This window comes from Oxyura jamaicensis, chromosome 3 (assembly GCF_011077185.1).
Source record: "Oxyura jamaicensis isolate SHBP4307 breed ruddy duck chromosome 3, BPBGC_Ojam_1.0, whole genome shotgun sequence".
NCBI classification, from domain to species: domain Eukaryota; kingdom Metazoa; phylum Chordata; class Aves; order Anseriformes; family Anatidae; genus Oxyura; species Oxyura jamaicensis.
Window position 1 is genome coordinate 58,969,336 of NC_048895.1, and position 12,997 is coordinate 58,982,332.

General features: G+C 33.0%; 1 protein-coding gene across 4 annotated transcripts in view; it reads left to right on the forward strand.

The window, feature by feature from the left end:
• The window catches only part of AHI1 (Abelson helper integration site 1), a 91,928-nt gene that overhangs the window by 12,201 nt on the left and 66,730 nt on the right, over nt 1-12,997 (forward strand). For 3 of the 4 annotated variants that reach the window (XM_035321598.1, XM_035321599.1, XM_035321601.1), the window contains 9 exons: nt 722-914; nt 2,331-2,426; nt 4,028-4,213; nt 4,782-4,937; nt 6,788-6,920; nt 7,863-7,986; nt 10,121-10,350; nt 11,820-11,923; nt 12,506-12,624. In XM_035321598.1, the coding sequence (XP_035177489.1) occupies nt 722-914; nt 2,331-2,426; nt 4,028-4,213; nt 4,782-4,937; nt 6,788-6,920; nt 7,863-7,986; nt 10,121-10,350; nt 11,820-11,923; nt 12,506-12,624 (1,341 nt within the window). The remainder of the gene's footprint in view (nt 1-721; nt 915-2,330; nt 2,427-4,027; nt 4,214-4,781; nt 4,938-6,787; nt 6,921-7,862; nt 7,987-10,120; nt 10,351-11,819; nt 11,924-12,505; nt 12,625-12,997) is intronic. The other variant, XM_035321600.1, reaches the window with a different exon arrangement.

Consider the following 12,997-nt stretch of genomic DNA (forward strand, 5'->3'; position numbering starts at 1 on the left):
AAACCCCATATTTTGATACGTCCTCTTTAAGTACTGAAAAGCTGCAATGAGGCCACCCTGGAGCATGAAGCTTGCAAGGTCATTTGTTAGCTTCTACATCTCTGATAATGCAGATACGCATACTGTAAGTTTGGGTGGTATTCCTTTCTTTTTGAGTTTTAAACACTCTGCACTATTTCTAATGCTGTCAAGGTTCATGCATTTACAGCATGGTTTATTCTATATTCTTTCCAGAGAGGAAAAATTCGCAAATCTCAAAAATATATAGAAACCAAGATTAGAATAAGTAAGCAAAATTCATGTAGCATAAGTAGCACTTGCATTTTCATTTTCATAAAAGGACTTTTAAAATCCTGAAATGAAGTTTAGTTCTTTGTATTTCTAATCACTTCAGTTGCCTCTTTCTACTGTCATTATAGATATGTATCCCAAAAAGCATATTTCAACCCTGCTTATGCATAGTGATTCTGGAAGAGTCTATGGAATACAGTTGGTCATAGTAATTTGATTGCTAGGGTTTTGCAGTTCAGCCTGTTGCATTTCTACATACATTGTCAATTGCCTTAAGCTTTGTGTGGCTTTAGATTCTTATTTTTTTTTTCTAAAATCAAATAAATGGTATCTCGTATTTGCTTTCACTAACTTAAATTACTGTTTTGTTTGAGATTCATTTTTTTTAAGGCATTATAACAATTATAACTGTTTGGAAATTTTCAAACAGCGAGAGGAAAGTTTCATCTTACTATGAAGAAGAACAAATAGAGCATGTTCTTCCTATTATGACGCAACCATATGACTTCAGACGGTTTAAATCAACAGTTCCAGAATGGGAGGAACAAGTAATATTTAATGAGCGCTTTAATTATTTTATTCAAAATACTGAAGAAAGCCCTCGAGTAATTCTGTTTTTTGAGGTAAGATTAAATATTTAAAATTTTTGCTTGTTATGATTTTGTTACATTTGTGTTTCTTCAATGGTATAAATTTGGCTTATTCAGATGTCTTATTTCAGTTATACTGAATTAATAGCAAAGCTTCAAGATACAGCATGAAGTGGAGATATCAAAAAACAGTAGTGGTGATTGCTAATGTTATTATTTATAAGCTAAAAAAACCTGTTTTGTAAGCAGGAAGGGGAAGAAAGAAAGCTTTCTTATGAACTCATGAAACTCATGAACTTGAAAAGATTTGTAAGATTGTTCTAGATTAGGAGGGATGACATATAAAGAGGATATCAATTTATTTCCCAGGTTCTTGAAATACGAAACAAAGTTTAAGCATCAGAAACTCTAAGACGGAGTCTGTCTGCTTGTAGTAACACCTCTTTTCTCTTGTACCAATGAACAAGCTGTTGCCTTGTTTTCCATTGATTTTTTTAGACATATGCTTCTCCCTCATTCTTCATAAAGTAATTATTAGTTTAGCCCCCAATATGGTTGTGTTTATAGGAAAAAAAAATGGAGTATATATTCAACATAATTTCCGGCTCAAGTATTTCTTATAAATAATGTATGTATATATATGAAATTCTGCACTATTAAGTAGAAAAAGTTAATGCAATAAATATTTTTTTCATTTTTAAAAATATTTCATATTCATTGTATATACAATATCACTGTATGTTTCTTTGTGTTCTGTGATGCTCATAAATGAACACGTTTATAAAATTAAGAGTCCCTGGTTATTTAGCACAAAAGTAAATACAGTTCAGTGTAAAGGTTCTTCATGGGAATTACATTAACAATGGAGAGACAAAGTATGACTACACTGAAAGCCTGCTGTTTGATTTCAATGCAGTTTTTGAAGTAAAAATTTCAAGATAGAATGATATACTGGAAGAATTACAGGAGTTGCTAAATATGAGAAGATTCTGGTCTGACCAGAAAAATGAAGAATCTTGTGGGCATAACTGATGAAGTTAGGAAAGGACCTAACCATTTTTGACCAACCATTTCCAGCTAGATTAATTCACAGCTGGTTTTGGCTGAAGGATTTATTATCTATATGTATGATTTGTGAACTGTATAGGATTTACGAAAATTACACATGAACTTTTTCATTTTCTAATGAGACAGAAAGTAAGAAAATATTTTTTTTAAGGTCAGATTTATGTTATTTTTTAAAATACATCATGTGTAGTCATCTGGCAAATGCAAAAGATTCTATTACTTCTAATGGCCTACTTGTGTGGAAGAAGTACTGTTTTTGTACCTGCCTAAAATTGAAATCTCTTTAATGAATCACCTCTAGCATATTTTCAGCATTATTTTCTATTAATACTAAGTATATATTAATAAGAAGTACACTTATATTCCTACTAATGCTTGCAGATCCTTGATTTTCTAAGTATGGATGAAGTGAGAGCCAACTCTGATGCACAAATTCAGGAATGTGGTTTCCGAAAAATCTGTTGGGCATTTCTAAAGGTATTGTAAATATTTCAAGGAAGAAGCAAAAATTATAAACATTTTTTAAAATTAAATTAACTAAAAGAAACCAGCTTTTTATGAAGTGGTGAAACATTTCTGAATATTTCCAGACAGCAGAGATGAAAACCATATCTTTTCTTGCCTGTCTGTTCCCTCCTTTCCCTCTCCTTTCCCCACATAAAATTCATAGGAATCCATTTGTCAGTGAAAAAAATATTTATTTATTTATTTTCCAAAAAAAGTATAGGATATGTAAGAATTTGGCTTATTTATCAAGAGTAGTTTTATTTTTTTTTAATTTTCATGAGATTGTCTTTTTAAAGGAAAGAAATCTGCTGATTTATGTACCTCGGCTGTGCTGTATTTTAATTGCATTTTTAGTTTTCTTGTCTTTGGAAAGACTCCCTAGCCTGATAATAAAATACCTGTCATTTTTAGATGTAAATCCTGAAATGAGATATAGGTAGTTTACCCCACACGTCATGTACCTTTTTCTCCTTTAGAGAGACTTGAGTGTGCCAACTTGGACTTCTGAGAGCTAACAAGGTATTATGCGCTCTAACTTGCCTGAGGATTGTACATTTTGACCTACCCCTTTGGATGGTAGATCTTGACAGCCATTGAGCAGTCCACAGCATGTGACATACAGGAGAGGATAAATGGACTGCAAGCTCGGGGAAAGCACAGGGACCTCCAGGTCATTCTGTACTGATTCTCTTTTCGACACTTCCCAACATGAATCTGCAGAAATCAGGGGTGTGGTGTAGCCTGTCTGGGTGTACGTCTGGGCATTCAACACAGCCTACTTCTGAGTAAATGGATGAATTTCAAGCTCATAAATACAAATAAAATTACGACCTGATCTTCATTACTTATTCTTTATTACATCTATCCTTTCATCTATCAATCGAAGTAGAAGTGTCTGGATAAACAGTGGTCAAGGTTAATGGCAGTAGGTACACATAAAGAAAAACACAAGCATTAATTTCTGACTTGTTCTAACAGCAGGTACTGATTTTTAATCAGTAATAGGAATTCATTTTTTAACTCTATTTAAATCAATAAAGAGAACTCTTCTCTCAGAAACTGGAAGAGTTAATGCTTTCATGTACCTTCTGCTCTGAGTCAATGAGACAGAATGAGAAGAAAGTCTGCTCTGAGTCAAAGCCTTACCTATGCCCTTTGCTGTAGCATTCAAACTTACATAGGTGAGGAGGCAGGAAGAGGCTTTTTGTGGATTTACAGTCATTTGAGATTTGGGTGATTCTAGCAAGTGGTGGTGTTTGTGATTTTTTTTTTTTTTTTAAAAAAAAAGGTCAGTGGGACTGCAGAGGGCATCTCACCTACTGGATATTGTCACTGTGCACGTGAAGTATATTTAAGAACTAGACTGCCATCTAAGCTTTAATCTTAGTGATTTGATGAAGGGGTTATTTAATACATGCTTATTTCATTACAGCTTTTAGGAATAAACTTCCCTGATGGGAAGTGGATTTTAGGGTTTATTCTGTAGTTGTTTACGATATTAGAAATAATCTAAGACTTCTATTAATTTTGTGTTAATGTAACACTTCTTCTCTTTCTAATTGCTCTCCCAGCTTGTTGGTGCAAATGGAATTCTAAACGTTGACGGAAAACTCCGTCTGCAATTGTATTACCCACCTCCAAAGACCAGGTCACATTCAAATGTTGTTGAGGTTTATGACTGGTGGGCAAGATGTCCTAGAAATCGTTACCCATCAACTTTATATGTAACCATAAGAGGCATAAAACTTCCAGATCATGTGAGTTAAATTAAATATATTTACCGATACACAAACTTGTGTAGGAGTTAGTAACTAACTGGAGTGTATGTATGATGTATCAGTATGCATGCATATAAAAGCTGTACTTATATGTAGGATATAAAATGGTTAGTACGTAACTAATTATAGTAAGAACTTTGCATCTTAAGATTCATGTTCCAAACTCAGCACTTCACAGCTATCTTTAAAAAATAGACATTCTGTCACATGTGCAACTTGGCATATTCTGCCATTGACAGTCAGAAAACTTTCAGGGCATGTTCTGGAAAACAGGTATTCCTTCTCATTAGGAGAAACACTATTTTAAGTCATGGGGCTTATGCAGGTGTGTAAATTCTGTAAGTGAGAGGGACAGTAAGTCACTTAACCCTGAATTGCTTTAAATTTTTGCTATTCGATGTTCATGTATGAGGCTTCTTCCAGTCTCTTAATGTTTCAGATGTAAAAATATAATGCATTTAAAGTTAAAAGTACTTTTTAATCTGTTCCGATATCACACTGTTCATTTTAAAACATTTTTCCTGATAATTAATTTGTTTGCCTTAAGGTTGCTCCTTCTTTCCGTTCTATGGTGGCTGTTCAGCAGGAACAAAGTAGTGCAACACTGTGTGAGCTCCAGAGGGAGGGATCAAAAAAAACATGTGAAATCACTTCTCCAGAGGAGAAAAAGGAGCAACTTAAATGGACAAGATTGCCTGGACAGGTGAAGTATTTTTCTTTGCTTTCTGAAGAAAAATAGTTTAAAGCTCTACTACCTTTTAATAGCTTTATTTTTATGATGTGTTATGAAGCAAGTCATTCATTGAAACATTAAAACAATAACAAGAAAACTACTAAACAAAATACAAAACACAAGGAACTCTTAGAAATAGTAGCGGAGGCATAGCATCTAACCAAATACGGTTGATATAATCATTTTTTTCCTAGAACAGTCAAGTGTTCTTAATCTCCAGAATTTTCAAGGATCTGAAAAAGTAGGGCTATTCAGGTAGTGGAAGTAAGACAGTTTCTAGATTTCAGCTCAATTGTACAAGTCCTTTCAAAGAGAACACTTAAATATACCCGAACTTCATTTTATTTCCCAATAATGTTTGCTAATTATAATAGTAAAGAATAGTCAAGTCTGTTTTACAATGCAAATTTTCTTACTACAAATAGCAGGATACATAAAACGCATATTTATGTTAATGTTAATTGCAGAAAAATTGCAATTCTGCAAATAAGTGTGTATTCAAAACCAAGTGAAATATAATTCTAAGAATATTTGCTTGACATCCAAAACCAAACAAGGTAGCTCTTTTATTCTTAGACCAGTCCATATACATAATGAAGAATCCTTATTAGCAGTGATCATCTCTTTTATGATGTGGTGTCTTGTGAAAGAGTTTCAGTAAGATTATCATGATGTTGCGTGTCTTTGTTCCAAAGAATATTAAAGCAGATATTTCTTTTAAAAGAAATAATAATCATTCCAAATTACTATTTCCTTTATATACATTAAAATGACTCTTTTCTCTTTAAAGCTAAATTGCCTTTTAAAGAATCACAGTATATTTGTATCTGTCTCCAGAGATATAGATTGATAGGTGATGTTATTTTTAAAAATGCTTCGTATAATTATGAATTACTTACAAAATAAATTGTATGTGAATTGCAGCTTCGTGAACTCTAAGAAGTTTGTGCTAAGCTGAAATTAATAGATTAAACATTGTAATGATTTATTTTAGAGAGGTTAAAAAGCATAAAAACACATGTTTAGTTTCTAAAAAATGTGTTCACCTTTATTCTCAAGTGAAGAGTGAATATATAATTATTTAATAACCAGATCTATTTGTATGTTTGAAATGCTTAGGAATCTGTCCATACACATTTGTTACTCTTAAAAATCAAGTTTAGGTTAAATATTCATATAACTTCTCTAGATATTTTAATTTCCCTTAAATTTTCAATTTAGTTCTGGAGGAAAAGCCCATAGATAAAATTGAGGAAATATTTTAAGAGAGAAAGAGATGCTATACTACCTGTATAATTTTTTGAAATTTCATCTCCAGTTAGGCTCTGAAAAAATAAAAATAAAAAATGGAAAATTGAAATACAGATGAGGAATGATGAGGGTGATTTGGTAGTTACTTTTGAGTTCCTGTAGTTACTCTTACGAGTTCATGCCATAACTGTTAAGTTAGTGTAAGCTGTGCTTAGACTCCTTAAACAAGTTTGACTTACTAATTTCATAGCTTATATTACTGAGGATAGTCATGATTAAGCATATTTTAAAATGAAGGAAATGTTAATTTTAGATTTTCTTGGGTTTTAAGGACTTTTTATGTGTCTGTTATAATGTGCAGAAATGAACACACAAAGTAAACTTGATCTAAGTTATGCTGCAAAACTGTGTCTCTTTGTAAGGTTGCATTTTTCTTTTAAATTCACTTTGGATATTAATAGCTTTTGAAGACTTATGCATGACATAGTTGAGTTTTTTTTTTTTTTTTTTAAGCATTGATTAGTTGATATTTATAACTCTGTAATCCCACTTCTTGCCTGAAAAGCTAGGCTTGTCGCATACCGAACAAACATCTGTTTTCACTGCGAGGTGGAGATATGGGCTGTTTCTGTATTCGTTTCTCGCATGATGGGAAAACCCTGGCAGCAGCATGTGCTGGAAGGAATGGATACCCCATTGCTTGTAAGTTAATTTTTTTCCCTATAATCGAATTAGTTTGGCATTAAAGGAAAAAGTGCCTTTTAAATTTTTTTAAGTGGTTTTGTTTTATAGTGTATCTTGTAAATTTTCTATTCATTGAAGACTTGAGGTAATTATCTGTCTGAGCTAATAGGGCTGGAACTGGCTTTTCATACATGGTAATATATATATAAGTCAATGACATGAAATAACAGTATCTCTGCATAGAATCCTAATGGAAGTACTATATCAGTTTACATAAAGAACATGTTATCTAAGGTTTTAAGTGAAATAACTTTTTGAACCCTCACCTCCTGTTTTTTTTTTTCCTCTCATCTATCATCACATCTGGAAAATTGTCATCTCCAGACTGGAGGCTGCGGTCTTCCATAGTCCAGTTCAGCTGGAACTACAAATATTCCTTATTACTCACTTAGGGCTGCTTGTTCACAAGCATCAACTGCGTAGTATTGCTCTGCATAAGAATTTTTAGATTTACAGAGAGTAGTATTTTAATTGTACAAAGTAAATGTTTAAGTGCCAGGAACTGTAAGTCTAGATTCCTTTATTGTACATCTGCAGAAAATGATCTCTATCTTAATATTTATCTAATGTTGGTCATCTGCAATCACAGTTTCAGAAATTAAAATAATAATAATAATCCTAATGTGGTTCTAATAATTTAAACCTGGCCGGACCAATCTCTTAAGCATTAAGGCATTTGTGACATCCATAAGCCACTAGATGGAAGTATATGCTTGCTGTCCATGTATACCTAACAACTATTTGATACTGTTTTCTAAAAATGAGAAGGTAAAGAGAATGAATGGACTGATGCTAGCAAAAACTCAGCATGAGACTACACTAAACTTTGCATTAGTAACTGTGTATAATGGATTGTAAACACTTACAAAAATTTTATTTCCCTATTTGAACTTCCATTAGTGTATGAAATTCCTTCTGGACAGTTCCTGAGAGAATTTTATGGTCACCTTAACATTGTGTATGATCTTTGTTGGTCAAAGGACAATCAATACCTTCTTACTGCATCCTCTGATGGTACTGTCAGGTACGTGTGATAGAAATGTTCTGGCAGACAGCTTCAGAAATGTGAGAGAGAGCGGTGCAATTTTGTGTATATAAATTTGAGAGCAAAGCTTTTGCAAAAAAATGTAGTATCTAAATGTACAGCAGGAAAAAAAAAAGGCATTATATTTCAAGAAAGCACTGAGATAATTGGAGTACTCTATTAGAGAATTGTCATATTCAGAATGCAGTATTAAGCTTGAAAATTTGAATTTGAGGCAGGAAATTTACATTTGCCATGTTGCACTTATAAACTTTTGAGTTTTTGGAGATATAGTTTAATACTTCAATTTTAATTACTATAATTATAATTTGATATTATTTCTAAGTCTGAAGGTGAAAACATTTTCCTCAACAATTAAAAAGTGTGCTTCAATGCAGTGTTAACGTTAAAATTGTAGTATGTTTGAGGTTTCAAAGCAAAACTCTCAAAACTACAGAAAAAACTTGAAAATGTGGCTATGACACTGCAGAATTTTACTACAAGCAACTTCATAGGTTTTCATAGACCTTTTTTTGGGTTTTTAAGCTCTTCAGATTCCTATCTGTTGTCTCTGTTGTGCAACTTGGTAATGCTACAGGGAGTTGCATAATTAAAATGCCAGAAGAATTGTTAAACAATGCATTGTATATGTGGAGCCTTTTTGCCCCCTCCCAACCCACCCACTTGCCCCTTTTCCATGTAGGAATAAAGAGAATAATTTGAGTACTTGTTCCATCTTTTTCTTTCCTTTTTTTTGTTTGTTTGGATGCAGATTAAAGAATTTTTGATATTAAAGTAAATATCGATTTCAGTCATTTATATTTAAACAGTCCAGCTGTTCCTCAATTCTTGAATTTGTGGCAGCATGATGAAACTAGTAATCTGCCTCCTTTTCTGTGTACTACACATAGTCACTGTATGAGTTATTTCCTGTATTTATTGTCCGTTGCTGTAGGCTCCTTAAAAGTGCCTCAGTTTAGGAAAGGAGTTTCTTCTTTTTTACTTTCATGTTGGGAACTTTTGGCCTGAGAAACATGGTAGAATTAAAGGATGAGGACCAAAAGATACCCTGTTATTGTAAAGTCATATCCATTTATTGCCTGGATCATCTCTCAGACCGAGTTCTAAGGCACCTTAAAGGGAAGTTTGAAAACTTAGGTGAATCCTTCTTTATATAGTGTTTCATATTGGCAGTGCTGCTCCTGAGGATACCCAGGCTTTAGTCTCTCATTATTTCTGAGCAATAAATAAACTTTTCTGTTGTTAGAGTAAAGCCATTCTAAAAGATAGGTTTGTGACCTTTGCAAGGTAAGTTGCAAGTTAAACGGTGTACTCTTAAAGATTGTAATTTTGTAATGGACTTACCTCAGAGTAAGCTTAGAATTCTTCAGCAGCCACCAGAAACAAAACCTGAAAGGACAGGGATAGCAGTCAAACAATTAAATACTGTTGTAACTGTGCTTTCTGAAGATGCTACCCACCTGTATTTTATGGTCAAGGTACTATATTCCATTCTTTAACCTCATCTTGGGAGAAGACTTAATATAGGTGCACACACAAAAAAAAAATCCTAAGAAAGATTTGATCTTACAGCTGTGGGTGGTGAAGGATAGGAAATAAAGCCATACTAAAAACTGAGTTTATGTGAAGAAAATGTCCTTGAGAATCATGATCATCATGGTGTGGTAGGTAATTGTTGTTTTTTTTAAAATTTTCTAGAGTTCTAGTTATATTTTGTGGTCCTGAATGTTTTTTTTTTTTTTTTTTGGTTGCTTTTTTTTGTCATTCTACTTTTTTCCCATTAATGCTAGAACATCTAAAATAATATGTTTATAATTCCTGAAAGAAAAAGAAACCAAACCATTCTATGCATTGCTTTATGTATTCAAAAATGTGCAAAATATCCATTAAATGAGTATGTAGTTACCTGGTAGACGGAGTACTTTGTGAGGTAATAAACATACCTTGTTTGAGAAAATGATATTGAAGGATTAAATATAGGTGGAACAAATTAGTAAGATAAACAAATGCTGTTAAGTATTTGCAAGCGTTTGCCTTTAGAACCACTAACACAAAATACGTTAATTATACGTGTCTGTGATTGCTTTATTCAGTAGATATCCTTTCCTTTTAGAATGTGGAAAATTGAAACACAGGCTGCATCTGCAGTGAGAGTTTTCCCTCATCCTTCATTTGTTTACACTGCAAAGTACCACCCAGTTGCTGACTCTTTGGTGGTGACAGGATGTTATGACTCTGTGATCAGAATCTGGAATGCAAATGTGAAAGAAATCCATGGGCAACTGCTACAGGAGCTTGATGGTCACAAAAGTTTCATCAACACGCTTTGTTTTGATGCAGAAGGTATATACATAGTATTACTTCCTCAAACATTACTCGTTTCAATCAAAGATCAGTTTGAGTGTTACTTGCGCTTCGTTTCATAGCAGCAATATGAAATGCTATAATAGAATCATTTTAGATGTGTTAGCAATTAATATATCAGTACTGTGCATTATTTGGTACTATTTTGGGCACACACAAAGGGATGTGTAGTCCCTGATACCATTGGAGAGTAATCAGGAAAGGTAAGCATAGAAAAGACAAACAAACAAATACACAGTGATCTAGCAATCATGACTGGGCAAATTTTTATAGTAGTTTAGTTTGCTTTGTTCCTGTAGCTAGCTATTGTTAGCTAATGTTTTGTATGCATTGCAGCAAAAATTAGCAGAAAATAGAGCACAGAAGCTGCTATTCAGAGGATGCAAATGCATCAGGATGCAGGTGGAAAGCCTAATAGCTAATGTAGTGAGGTAAGTTTGAAAAAAATAAGTTGGGATAAAGAAGTAAGTGGAAGAAATATGCAGTAATTTAAAAGCAGAAGTAGGTATTTGAAACCAGTTTCTAGAGAACTATCCTAGCACTTCAGAAGATTTCATGATCAGAACAGTAGTGAAGACAGCTCCTCTATATTGTTCAAAGCTGTCAACTAAATACAAAGATAGGGGAAAATAAGGTAGCAATAATTTGATTGTGAGAATTTTAATGCTACACTGAAGAAGTGGGAAGGTGATGAACTTTTCCGCTGTCTCTGCTAATGCTGAAAAGTGAGAGAAAAGGACAGAGATGGGAGGAAAGTTAATGGGTAGATTAATAGCTGAAAGTGGGTGTGAGAGATGTACTGACGTACTACTGGATGATGGGAAGAGTTGAAGATAGATGAATGAATAAGATACTTGAAAGCATTTGACTTCTGGTATTAGTGACATCATTAGTAGTGGTGTTTTATTTTTGGAGATGTTCATGGGAGTAGGTACTAAGAAGAGGAAAGATACATTTTTGTAAAAATAAATAAATAAAAATTGTGCTTAAGAACAACTACTGGAATTAGTTCAAGGCGTATCCAGAGAATGTACAGGTAAGCAGTAGATGATCATTAAGCTATAAATGTTCTTTTTGATGGCTCCCTGGAATATGAGTAGAAAATGAATACATTTAATAACATTTTCAGTATCCTTGTGTCTGACTTATTTGCTAAATGCATATTTGTGGTTTCAGCTTTCAGCATGCAAGTTTGAGAAGAATCATGGAATCCTTTAGGATGGAAAAGGCCTCTAAGATGATCTAGTTTAACCTTTAACCTACCACTGCCAAGTCCACCATTATACTATGTCAATGTATTTGCACTGAGTATATAATAGCAAAAGAGAGGGAACCATTGGCGTTTGCCTATTCACAAAAATAATAGAAAAAGTTGTTTATTGTTCATAAATCCTCTTCCTTATTTGTTCTTTTGCATGGTATTCTTATATGAAGCCTTTATTTAACAGGGCTCCACATGTTCTCGGGAGATAGTTCAGGACTGATAATAGTTTGGGATACATCTGTGAAAGGAAGTTCTCAACACCTATTTCAACAATGGAGAATTAATAAGGTATACAGATATCTTAAACTAGCAATGTAATATTTATGTGAACTGCCCAAATCCAGTCATTTGATTTGAATTCATTTTTTTGATACATTAACTTTTTTTTAACTGGAAAGGTATATTTTCTTTAAACAACTTGTTAACAGTACGAAGCAGCTGATAGAACATACTATGTTTCATTGACTTAGCTCTTCTGAATTACTTTCCATTTTTATTTTTATATGTATAAAACATGAAAACGCTTGAGGTTTAATAATGTTATTAACAGATAGATGCTAATTCATTGAACTTACTCTAGAGGCAACAATAAAATAGACCACAGGTTTTATAAAACAACTTTGTTCATACTTTTGAGGTGTAGTGTTCAATCAGCATTTCTGTCATCAGCTGTGTTTCAGAAGTTTAGTCACAATAGAATCTTTTTTTTTTGGTTGTGAAAAGCTGATTGCTTGGGATACAGTGCCTTAATCTAGGAACAGACATTTTCAGTACTTGAATAGAGTGAAGAAAGCACGAAAAGAGTAATGCAAGAGAAAAATGAATAATAATGTTTACAAACATGAGTTTTAAAACATCTTTTTTCTGTAGGAAATAAAAGAAAATGATATTAGAGGAACTCCAATAAATCATTTGGAGGTGCATCCAAATGGAAGGCGTTTATTAATACATGCCAAAGACAGTACCCTGAGAGTTATGGATCTCAGAATGTAAGTAGTTTTTGGTATTAGTGCATATTTCCCTTTGTTTTTAAAACTTATTTAGCAGGGAAATAAGGTGCCATAAAGCTACTAAATATATTATAGCTGTGAAGAAGAATAGATGTCCTAATAATTAAGGATAGCAATATTAGGGTTAGGAAATGGTTTCAAAACACTGTTGTGTTGCATACCTTTTGTGTGATGTTGGGTAAGCTTTTAGAACAGAATATTTAAAAATTACTGGATTACTTGGGAGCTGAAGGCAGCATGAAAGAAAACACCCTAATCTCCTAAAGATTACATTCACTTTTAAAAATGAAATCTAGGCCTGAGAATAACTTTGAAATTATAACATTAATATATACTTTGAAATTATAACATT